Here is a 12,628-nt window from a genome sequence, read left to right on the forward strand (position 1 = left end):
ATATCAAGAGGGAAATGAAAGAAGAAAAGAACTAATTAATTTTTAATAAATCATGAACAAGAGGATACAAGAGTCTTGTTTCCAGGTTTTATTACTATTCGTTACGTCAAGCTTTACACTACTAACCTTCCCCCCTCCCCACCAAAAAACAATTTGAAGTGTTTAATCTATTCAGGTCATAGCCTCCCTGAAGCCTTCCCAGGACTCTCAGTCTGGAAATGATCTCAACTAAGACATTTCACCTGATGATAGCAGTAGCCCATATTTACATAGGAATTTGAAATTTGGAAAATGCTTTACGTTCATCATCTTATTTGAGCCTCTCAAAAACCCGGTGTGGCACTGAAGTATACAAAGTACTGTAATATCTAGTACTGAAGATACAAAAAAATATGGAGGGGGATAGAGCATGTTTAAAATAAAGTAATTGGTGAAAACTGACAAAGGAAGTTATCAAATAAGTCCTTATTTGAATTTTGAGGTTTCTTTTTTGAGTTGGGACTTCTTATAGGGAACCAGGGTTGTAAAAGGTAAAGGAGAAGTTGAAAAACATTCCAGGCGTGTCTATAGGACAGCTTGCGCAGGGGCAAGAAGGCAGTAGGAGATGAAGTCATAGATAGAGGATAGCTATTAATCTGGTTTGGCTGAAACATGGACTGCATGTGGTGACACAATGTGTCATCAGCCACTCATCTGGCTACTCTGTAAAAGACGAGTTTGATGAGTTTTATCCCAGGAACAATAGGGAGCCACTGATACTTCTTGAACTCTGGAATGACATGATAGGGATGATACTCTAGGAATACCAATTTGGTACCTATGAGGAGGATAGATTAGAGGGAGGAAGGATGGATACCATAAAGAACAGTTAAGGGGATACTATTGTAGTGATTTAGGCAAGAGATGATAACTGAACTAAAGTAATTGTGCTTTGAGTATAGAGATGGGTTGACGTGACAATCAACAAGTTTGGTAAGTGCATAGGAGGGCAAGTGAGTGCAAAGAGTAAAGGGTGGCTCTTACCTTTTACAGAAACAGAAAAGAAGATGTGTGAGGTTAGGGGGAAAGAAAACAACTCTACTTGAATCATTGACTAAATGGAATGAGTCACTCAATCATTTAACAAACATTTATTAAGTGCTGAATATGTTCCAGACACTGTGCAAGTCTTCAGGTTTCTTTATGAAAACTTTTTATAGAATTAAGAGGCAAATTTAATTGGAGGGAATTTCTAGAAAAGATGACAGGCAAAAATAACACAGCTGCTTCCTTACCCCTTAGTGGGAACTGTGATTTTTAAAAATCTACACATTTTAAACAAATAAGTTCATACTCTTATATACCTTGAATACTGAAGAATGAAGAAGAGAACGCAACTCGTCCCAAATCTGCCCCTTCCTGAAATGTGATGGGTAAGAATATGCAGGGACCAATAGGTCCTAATTTACATGCCTTCCTTGATTGATGCCCCACGTATATGATGAAGATTGATAGTTTACCCTGTGCATCTTACTCAAGTCTTTTGACTGTCTGTCTAGGTATTTTCAGTCATTTCCTGCTCAACCACAGGGCATTCATAAAGTCTGTTTCATAGCTAATATTCACCCTCCTAATTTATGACAATTTCTATATTCTGTGTATGGTGTCATGCTTTTTAAAAAAATTCTCTTAAGGGAGACTTTTTTTTGGATGACTCCAGATTTGAGCTGATTATTTATGAATTTTAGTTTCCCTGAGGCTGTGTGGCATCCTAATTTAGATGTTTGGCTCAAGGAATGGCTCTCGGTTTCTTGGGACTTGAAGTCATTTGCCCATTCCTGTCATGATGCTGTTGCGGTTCACTTTCCCTGAGGCTGAACACTAGTGATAATTTAGTAGGAAGACATTAAAATCTTGATCGTATGCAAAGAGTATCTATATTATTGAGTAGTTTCACTCAATTGATTTTTATAGTCTACTGGACTGACTGATCTGCTCTTGGTCCTGAAGTTTGCCTCAAACACCTCATAGGCTTCCTTTTGAGGGAAAGGGTCCTGGTGGGCTATACAATGTTCTCCTTGTGTGGTTACAATCAGTCATTTGGAATTTGACTTTCACAAGGGAAGGAAGAAATTCCCACAAACCTTTTATAACTTCCTAGGATTAGGCTCCTTTTCTGATAATATATTTTTCCCCTCCCAAAATGAATACTGGAGTCCATGGCTATTTTGGAAGGTTATTATTTTTTCTTTTTTAAATATAGCAGATTTTCTGTTACTTTTTATGTGTGGGGATTTGAGGCAGGGTGAGAGTGGGAGGCATGGAATATTTATTTAAGAAATTTGACATTCACTTGCTTGCTATTCTCGTTGGTGTGTGGCATCCTAATTTAGATATTCTACTCAAGGAATGGCTCTCGATTTCTTGGGAATGGAAATCATTTGCCCATTTCTGTTATGAGACCATTGCAGTAAATGGGTAGAGGAGGGAAGTCTTAATTTTTTAAAAAGTCTCCTACCTGAGTCTGACTCATTGCTTACTTGAATTAATTCTTGCCACATATAAAAATTATAACATAAAATCATTGTGACATAAAACCAGGAAGCAGCCTACGAGGTCATCTCATTTGAACTTCCTTTATTTTGCCATTGTGGAAACTGAACCTCAGAGATTAATTGATTTGCTCCAAGGTCAGGCCCAAGTGTAAGTGGTATAGAGAGGACTAGAACTTGAATCTTTGAATTCAGATTCAGCCCTCTTTCTACTTTACCATGATGCCTAGCTAAAAAATATAGTAATAACCCCAATGGTGGGGAAAAGGGGAAGAAAGGAGGAGAGGGAATGTTGAAAGAGATGTGGCCAAACACAATAGAATATTGAAATCATCAAAGGCAAATTCACCTTATAGAAGAATCCTCATATCTAAAAATGTAGTCTCTTTTCAAGCATGCTTAATCCCTTTATGTGTCCTAGGAGGCTAAGTGGATAAAGCACTGGGTTTGGAATCAAGGGAGACTTGAGTTCAAATGTGGTCTCAGATACTAGTTTTGTGACTGTGGGCAAATCACTTAGTTCTGTTTTTCTCAGTTTCCTCATCTGTAAAATGATCTGAAGGAGGAAATGGCAAACTACTTCAGTATCTTTGCCAAGAAAACCCCAAATGCTGTCATGAGGAATGAAACATGAAATCCTATTTCAGTCTGGATTTGGAATCTTAAGTGTGTTCTAGTGGGTACTTTTTTTTTCCTTTTTTTATTTTTTTGGGGCACTTAAAAAAACTGTCTGAAGATTTTTCTAGATAAGAATCTTGTGCTGGTCAGCAGGCATCTTGAGAGACATCTTAGTTCCCATCAGTACTTTTACAAGCATTGAAGAGGACTGCTTTGAAGACCTCGGACTGACTCCTGAACAACAGGATTAGATCTTGTGCTAATTAATCTTCCTTATCCAGGGCTTAAGGGAAACCTTGGCTAGCAGCCTTTCCTACACAAGGTACTGTACTGTACCCAACAAACACAGAGTAGTAATTTGTGTCCTTCTTTTGGGGAACTAGTGTGTTTCTTTTCTAGAGTACCCACAGAAATAGTTCTTTATATGATTTGGTTGTTCATTTAGATCCATTCACCTTTCCTCTCACCCCCTGTGGGGAATGATTCTTTTTTTTTCTTCTATTGAATAATTTTTATGAAGTTAATATAATAGCTCTGAATTTGCCTTTTGAAGGGAAAGGGAACAGATGCTTTATTAAGTACCTACTATGTGCCATGTACTGTGCTACGTCCTTTACAAATATCATCTCATTTGATATTTTGACATTACTTATTTGAAAGCCATCTGTGATGCCAGTCACCATAGATTTGCCCACAGATCCAATGGGAAAATGCCAAACTTTTTGCCTGTAGAATGAGGTAATCTTCTCATGCACCTGTCTGCAGCTTCTGGGAAGATTTTCTAAGAACATTGGGGTTCTGGTTCATAGCAAGGGGGCTGTGTGAGTGAGTATGTGTTTGTGTGCTGCAGGGATGGACAGAGATAAGGAGTCAGAAGGAGACAGATTTAAGAACAGAAACTAAATAAGCAAGTAATTGGGAAAAATAAAATAAAGAAAAGAAAAAGAAACAGAAAAAAATTTAAAACTTTATTTTAACATGAATATTTTAGAAATTAGAGTTCCAAATTCTTCCCTTCCTTATGGCTCTTCCGAAACCCATTGAGAAAGCAAATGATATATCAACTCTACTTGTGAAGTCATGAAAAACATATTTCCTTATTATCCAGAACTTAATATTAATCTGTAGTTTTCTAAGTCAATAAATATGCTACAAATATGTCTTTAGAAAAATATTTTCCAATATCCTTTCAAAGAGTTTATGATACTGTGAGTGCATGAGAGTTTAAGAAAAGGAGCAAATATGACAGCCTTGATATAGTGTCCATTTAACTAACTGTTGCTCCTTGCCTTTGGTTACAATAATTCTAGTCTATTGATCAGGGATCACTGAATGAAAAAAAATTCACCCTTTCTTATTGGGAGATCAGTACAAGTCAGTACAACCTGTGTTCAAATCCTGACTCAGCTACTTGCCACCTATAGGACTCTGCAATAGGTCAGGTCTTGGGGGTTCTATTTTTCTCAGCCATAAAACTCAGATATTAAACTAGATGCCCTCTAAGGACCTACCCAGCTCTAAATTTATATTTTAGATTCTAATTTGGTACTGCTCCTTAGTTCTGTGGTCTTGCTTTATTCTTTTAAACTGTGAAATGAAGATATAATGGGTGATCTGGAAGAATCTGTATGGATCTAAATTTATATTTTTAAGTTTCTAATTTTGGTTCTGCTACTTCCTAGTTTTATGACCTTATGCAGGTTGTTTAAACTTTTTTTTTTTTTGCTGTCAAGTTTCCCTCCTGTCAAATGAGGGAATTGAATTTAGGTAATCTCTATGTGATCAGTCTGTGATTCTGATAGATTTTGAAATTATCTGTCCAGTTAAGGGAGGAATACACACACACACACACACACACACACACACACACACACACACACACACACACACACACACACACACACACACAGTTATTATGGATGCCTAATGTCTTCTAATTTGCCATAAGCAATGCTTCAAAACTGGCCAATCTTTCTAGCCATCATTTGGAGAGGAAGCCAAAACTCAAATGAATGGATCATTATATTCTTTCTAAGAAATATTTAACTTGTTGGCTATAGATAAAACGTCTTATCAATTTAGCACAAAATGGGCCATAACAATGAAGAGCAGATAACATCAAATAATCAACAAACACAGAATAGTAATGGTGTTTAGAGAGTCAGGCCTGGAGTCAGGACTAGCTGAATTCAAATTTGGCCTCAGACATTTCCTAGCTGTGGGACCCTAGGCAAGTTACTTAACCCCAATGTCTATGCTCTTGCCTTTCTGTATTAGAGTTACCAGGAAATAAAGGAAGAGATTTTTTTAAAAGAAGAAATTATTTTAATTCTCATTTATTTTTAAAAACAAATATGTACCTCTTAGAACCTTTGAGTGACTTCCTATCCATAAAGCTTCTATAAAAATTGGCCAGCTCTAGAACTGTACTTATGTTGGAGAGCAGGAGAGATCTATGAAGCTCTTATAAGGTTGAGCCTCAGAAAGAAACAAAACAAAGCAGAGATTTTACAGTGTTAATATCAAAAGACTTATTTGAGGTAGCATTAGTAATATTGCAATTGAATTCTACAATATGACTTTTAGAAGAACAGATTTCTGTGTGTGGGCTTTTTCCTCTCTTTTTTTCTGTTCATATGGAATTGTTTTCTTTAGAAGCTTCTTCTTAAGAGTTGGTTCCATAATTGTCGTGGGCATTACAGGGATTAATTACATTTGGGTGAGAAGAATGCTTTAATTTTACAAGAAACACTATAATTCATTCTATTTAGATTCTTCAAATGTCCATCCTGGAAACTGACAGTGCTAGGGGATGGTGCATGATTACTATTCCTTTGATGTGGGACAAGACACTTAACTTTGACCAACAGCCCTATGATCTTATCATCTGTGTTATTTGAGTATTGGCAAAGGGATGAGGTAAAGGGAGGGAAGTTTGTAAAGGGTACCTTGTCCTTTTTTCTTGAAAGAATGTCTGGTTTTCCCCTGACTTTTAACACTGGAGATTCACCCCAAATTCAGAAAAAGTACTCACACAAGAGCCAGGAGAGCTGGACTCTTGACCCAGTTTTATCACTAACTTGATGTATGACTTAAAGCAAAACCACCTCATCTTTCTGGGTCTCCTTTTATTTTTCCTCTGTAAAATGAAGGATATTTGGAACTGATGATTTCTGGAGTCCCTAAATACTTAACATTTCTGGTCCTACGGGGATGAAACAGTGGAGTCTGCATTAGATAGCCTGATCTTGAGTTCTGGCCCTGGCCCCAGTTAAACACATCTTGTCAAGTCTTGTAACATTCTAGATTTAACAGTCTTATGATGTTGCTTTAAGAAAAGTAGCAAATGTGATTCAGTGGAGTTCTTTTGGATTGTAGCTACTCCTTACCATTTAGTTACATTATTGCTACTCTGTTGAGGGAGAACATAGAATAGAGAAAATTCCCTTGATCCCTTGGGAGGCAGTGTGGTATGGTGGAAAGAGTACCAGCTTTGAAGTCAGACATCCTGGATTGAAATCTTGGCTCAGCCACATGCTACCTGTGTGGCTGTGGGCAATTCACTTGACTTCTTAGGCCCCTGTTTTTCTTATCCATAATCATAGCTAACTTTTTTTTATAATGCTTACTATATGCCAGGCACTGTGCAATGCACAGAAATATTAGCTCATTTGATCCTCACAACGACTTCAGCAGGTGGGTGTTATTATTAGCCACTTTTATTAAGTGGAACCTGAGACAAATAGAAGTTAAGAGACTTGCCCAGGGTCACACAGCTAGTGAATTTCTGAGGTCACATTTGAATCCAGGCCTTTTTGACTCCAGGTTCAGCACTTTATACACTGTACCAAGTAGCTGTCAATAAAATGCAAATATTGGACTAGATGAATCCTAAGGATCCTTTCAGCTCTAAATTTATGTTTTGGTTTCTAATTTTAGCTCTACTACTTACTTCCTTGCTGTGTGATCATGGCCTTTGTTTCCTTATCTGTACAGGAGGATCCCTTCTTAGGCCTTACCTTCTATCATTTTCACATAGTAGTTAAAAGCTTTATCCTTTAAAATCTCAGGGATTATGTAGCTCTCACATACCTTCTCACTGAATTTTCTATTAAATTTTGTGTAACTATTTTATTCTTTCATTACATGATTATTTATCTCTGTATCCATCACAGTGCTTAGCACATGATGACTTCTATGTCCAAAAACATTTATTATTATATTATCTATAAAAATGCTGCTGACTTGGATGTTATGTGAGCAATTTCTGATTTTCTAGTACTTGGACAGTGTCAAGTAAATACTGAGTGGAGTGGTGTTTCAATGGGCATATTAAGGACAAAAGTTTAAGAATATCTTGAAGAAGCAAGCTCTGTCAATTGACTTCACGATGTTATATTTAATACTGTATGCTTGCCAAGTAACCTTTGGTTGCTTGTTAGTGGAACCTTAACTTTATCTTCCATTTTTAAATTAAGGAAATATTCATGTTCTAAGAAATAATTCCCCTCAAGCTTGGAGCTCAGAATCTGAAATTCTTTTTTAGCAGAACTATTTCCCCTTCTCATCAGGTGTTCTCCTTTAGTCATATAGGGGAATTCAGCATTTTGGGAATTTTTAGAGAGAGAACTAATGCTATCCTAACTATTAAATGACTTTAATATTTTGAAATCAATTTCCTTGGCCTTTAAACATGCTACATATATTGAACATACAGAATGTAAGGTTCTGCTTGCCTTTCCTGAATGAGATTATCTTGGCCTCCATGGGGGGGCCATTGGGGCAGAGCCTCCATTTTCCAATATACCCCCTTATCAGCTTACCCTCAGTCTCAGACTACCACAGTTGGACATTTAAAAAAAAATACAAATTATGATTGGTTTCTCTTGAACTTATGTGAAAATGTAGAAAGTCTAACCTAGGAATGAATAGTATCTTAACCCTTTTATCCCCGTTGACATTTTAGCACAAAGAAATTGACCAGACTATTTAGAATGCATCAAGTAGGGGAGAGTTCTGAAGAATTGGGACTCAGGATTTTAAAGCTTTGATAAAGAAATGGAGTTGGAAAGTGTTTTTTTTTTTTAACATGGGACCCTGACTGGACAGGTCAGCTTTAAAGGAGATGAAGGTTACCACAATAGGGAACTCTTAGGAGGGGAATCTGAAGGGATCCTGCAGGAGGACCTCCTATTACTTGTTAACAATGGTCTGGTGACAATGAAGAAAATTCCAAAATAAGAGGGGAAAAGATTTTGCCTTCTCAGTTTATTTCAAGGCCAACCTTGTCTTTACTTAGTTTGAGGACAAGTGAAAAAATCAGAATCATTCCACTGGTGTTTCCATATAAAGAAAGAGAAAGGGATGAAGTGATCTCTAGTGTTTAAAAAAAAGAAACTTTTAACAAAACTCTGGAAATTAGTGGTCATGCTATTAAGTCTCCTTGCTCTTAAGCCCGGTGTTGGTAGGGGTTTGGAGGCATGTGTATAGAATTTTTCCCTGTTACATTAAGAGTAACTGAAGAATTCTCTTGAGGAGTTTTAAGGAAGATTCTAGCTCAGGATGTAACTGTTATGTTGGTGGGTGAGCTCAATGGAAGAGGAGAGGCACAGTGAGGGTAGATGAGGGGGAGGAGGAGTTGTAAACCATCAGAAAGAACTAATTAAAGCAAAGCCAAGGGAATTGAATTCAAAGTTTGTATTGCACATGTGAACTAATCTTGGTACAATGGCTTTCTGGAAGGCTGTGTAAGGTTACCATTCATGCTCTGTCCCATCAAGCAAATCCTTACCCTAATAAGAAGCAAAACGCAGAAATCTTTTAAGCAACCCATTCCAGGCCCTCCACACACTTCTTACCCACTAAGCCATTAGAATTAAAAAAAAAAAAAACAACACAAGATAATATCCTCCCCCACCCTCAGCCCCAAGACTGAAATGTCATTGGTATCTCCGCCCAAAGCACATCCTTTTCCAAGGTTTCGCTTAGGTTAAAAGAGACAGTGAAATGTTTTAAGACCTAACCAATGCAGAATAAATTCAGTGTGTACTCATTCATTGTAGTGAGGTTTGAAGTGCTATGAATCACACAATATAAAGAAAATGCCCCCAAACCATGCACTTTCTAGGCTGTAGTGAAGAAAACAGGCTGTAGGCCCTGCCTGCCCAGGCTTGAAAGCCCCCAGTGTCTGAAGTGAGAGATGTGCTTTCAGGTCCTGAAATACCAGCAGCAGGTCTTAATGGAGCAGACAGAAGACAAAGGCTTGGGGTGCTGAGCTCAGGGGTGGGATGAGATTGCTAAGAGAACCAGAATAGAACTCCCTTTGGTTTAAAAACAAAAATCAAAGTGAAGAGACTAAAAGGGTAGTTCAGAACACTCAAACCACACCGGCCAGACGTTTTACCTGTAGTCCTGCGCTTGGATATATCAGTAAACTCTAAGTTTCTATAGTGAAAAGACTTTCTGTTCTTGTCTGTGTAGCACCTAGATGCAGCCAAGTGTCCAGTGGATAGAACATTGGGCTTGGAATCTGGGAGATTTGAATTCAAACCCAACTTCAGGCATTTACTAGCTGTGTGACACTGGCCAAGTCATTTAATGCTGTTACCTCATTTTCCTCCTCTATGAAAATGGTGGTAATAATAATATTTATTAATGTTGTGAGGATCAAATGAGATAATATTTATAAAATGCAGAGTAGGCACTTAATACATCTGCTTCTTTCCTTCCTTCCTATACATAGGCTCTCTCTGCAGTGCTTTAGTTATTTATTCATTGGGATCAGGATCAATTCAAAGTAGAAATCCCATTGGTCTAGATATGACTTCAAAGCCGTATGGTTTTGGCTCATGTTGTCAGATCAGAATAAAGCAGTATCTTTTCCTTCCATCAGTGGAATTTTAGATTTGAATTTTGATTGCTCTTTGGGCACATGAAGGCTGATTGGGGTAAAGAGGGCTTTCCTCGTACATTGTTGTTCAGATGTGAAAGAGTTGGAGGGGGGGGAAGATAAAATAAAAGTACTTTGGGACTGTTTGCTTGAACCCTTCCAACAGGAGCAGAGTAACTGGTCTTAGACAAGTTGCCTTTGTTTACTAAGACTGACTGAGTGACAGGCTGTGCCCGGTGGGTTTGCATTGGTGTTCTGGGATTTACTGTGTTTGATGTGGGAAGGCTAGGCTTGACCCCCTTTGCTTCTTCCTGCCAGAGCTTTGGTTTCTGATTTGAATTTAAACCCTCAGGCCAGTTTTAGCCCAGCCAAAAAGCACCTTGCAAGTTGAACCTTATCTAATTATGTGATGTGTATAAACCCTGGACACATAAATCTTAGTCACTGGAACAACTTGTTTTTGAAGATTCTCTGGTCCAGTGAAAGACAAAGCAAATGGGGGAAGAGATCGATCTCCTAGCACTTTTATCGTGAGGGCTGCACACATCATAAAGTCTGAGCTCGTTAGAGGAAATTCCATAAACAACCATGGATAATAAGAGTGAAGTTACGATGTCTTCCTTGCACTAGCGCTAAATTCTCTTTCCGCTTACCATGACCAGTGTGTGATTAACGAAATACCAACAGGATGTGCATGAGAGAGGAACAGGCTTTGAATGGAAACCCACACTGTTGCCTGCCTGGTGCATGAGTAATGCTGGGATGACTGTGGCTAGGTCTATGCGGAACCACTGAATCAAATCGTTTTTGTTCTGGATTTCTTTGTCAGGTGGCTTCAGTGCACTCTGGTGCATGGATAGCAGCAGTGTTGCCAAAATGATGGAAAGCAGCTGGTTGACATGTTTTCCAGTTGGTATTTTTGTTTATATTGATACACCCTAAGAGGCAATCTTAAAAAGGAGGAAAAGAAACAAAAATGAATTATGCAAAAAAAAGGATTACTTTTATTCTTTTTATTCTCTGATCTTGTGAAATTAACTGGGCTTTTGAAAATCCATTTATTTTTGCCTTTTCTTTGAAGCTTTGGAAGCTAATGATACTAACAGGATTGTCAGGTCATCTTCAGTATTTTACTATCTTGGCTTGTGTTTTATCTGAGAAATCAGAGATGCTATTATAGATGTGTTCCATTATGTCTACTTGTGTCCCTCCTTTCCTCCCCCATTTATGTCCTTCCTTCCTCCCTCCCTCCCTTCCTCCCTCCCTCCCTCCCTCCTTCCCTTCCTTCCTTCCTTCCTTCCTTCCTTCCTTCCTTCCTTCCTTCCTTCCTTCCTTCCTTCCTTCCTTCCTTCCTTCCTTCCTTCCTTCCTTCCTTCCTTCCTTCCTTCCTTCCTTCCTTCCTTCCTTCCTTCCTTCCTTCCTTCCTTCCTTCCTTCCTTCCTTCCTTCCTTCCTTCCTTCCTCTCTTTCTTTTTCTAGAGAAGAAATAGAATGTGGGTATATCATGTTTCAGAAATTGTTGAGGTGGGTGGGGGGTTCAAGTATATTTCCCCTCCTAAAAACTATCAAAATTTACTCTATTCATGGACATGGAGAGGGAGGAAGGGAAAGGAGAAAAAAGGGAGGTGGGGGGAAAAAGGTAGACAGGCAGAAAGACTGGAAATGACTTTGTGTAAAGGCAGGAAATTTTCTGACTGAAGAATTTCCTTAGAGTTGCCAGTGCCAGCGTGGTTGTCCTATCGATGAAAATACTGTCTGGCCTGAGACAGTGATACTGATCAGTCTGCTCATTTCATACCTGGGGCCAAACTCTAGGCATTCTTCCCAATCAGGAAGATGACCTATATGTTACTGCTCTGATCATGATATAAACGTCTGGTGTTTTTCCTCTCTAGCCTGCAAGATTGGATACTATAAGGCCCTTTCCACTGATACTGCCTGTGCCAAGTGCCCACCCCACAGCTACTCCGTCTGGGAGGGATCCACCTCCTGCACCTGTGACCGAGGCTATTTTCGAGCAGAGGATGATGCGGCTTCCATGCCCTGCACTCGTAAGTTGAATGCTTCTCTCCTAGAGCCATTCCAACTCTCTTCCTGCCCCACTTCAATCATGCCCACAGTGGAGGGGGTGGGATGGGGAACAAATAACTCCCTTTGAGAAGCTAGAAAAGCAGAGCCAGTACTTGGCATTCATCTTTGTGTCCTGATTGATGATACTAAGGGGCAGTACTGGGCAATACCAGGTCTTCTCTCAGCACAGTTGTCTTGCAGTGGGCAAATTAGACCAGCAAGATCTCTCCCCATTTGTGTTCCCTCCCCCCCCCAATAATAGCAGGATAATGGCCAATGGAAATTAGAGGATCTTGTTTACTGTTCTGGTTTCATTTCAAATGCATATCCTGCCAGCAGAACAATTTGTGGAGGGAGCTTCAGTTGAGCTTTTTGTGGGCATCTGACAGTGTAATTAGGGCTAAAGATTTGAATTTATAAACTGCTTTACCATTCCATCTAGGATGCTCAATAATCTTGACAGCTGAGGGAAAAACACGTATAGGCAAGGTTATGTGAATGGGATTATGCATGAGTGTCCT

General features: G+C 38.8%; 1 protein-coding gene across 2 annotated transcripts in view; it reads left to right on the forward strand.

The window, feature by feature from the left end:
* The window catches only part of EPHA4 (EPH receptor A4), a 169,098-nt gene that overhangs the window by 58,043 nt on the left and 98,427 nt on the right, over positions 1 to 12,628 (forward strand). For both annotated transcript variants that reach the window (XM_001365826.4, XM_007502207.3), the window contains exon 4: positions 11,933 to 12,088. In XM_001365826.4, coding sequence (XP_001365863.1) covers positions 11,933 to 12,088 — 156 coding nt within the window. The remainder of the gene's footprint in view (positions 1 to 11,932; positions 12,089 to 12,628) is intronic.

This window comes from Monodelphis domestica, chromosome 8 (genome assembly GCF_027887165.1).
Source record: "Monodelphis domestica isolate mMonDom1 chromosome 8, mMonDom1.pri, whole genome shotgun sequence".
Classification (NCBI taxonomy): Eukaryota; Metazoa; Chordata; class Mammalia; order Didelphimorphia; family Didelphidae; genus Monodelphis; species Monodelphis domestica.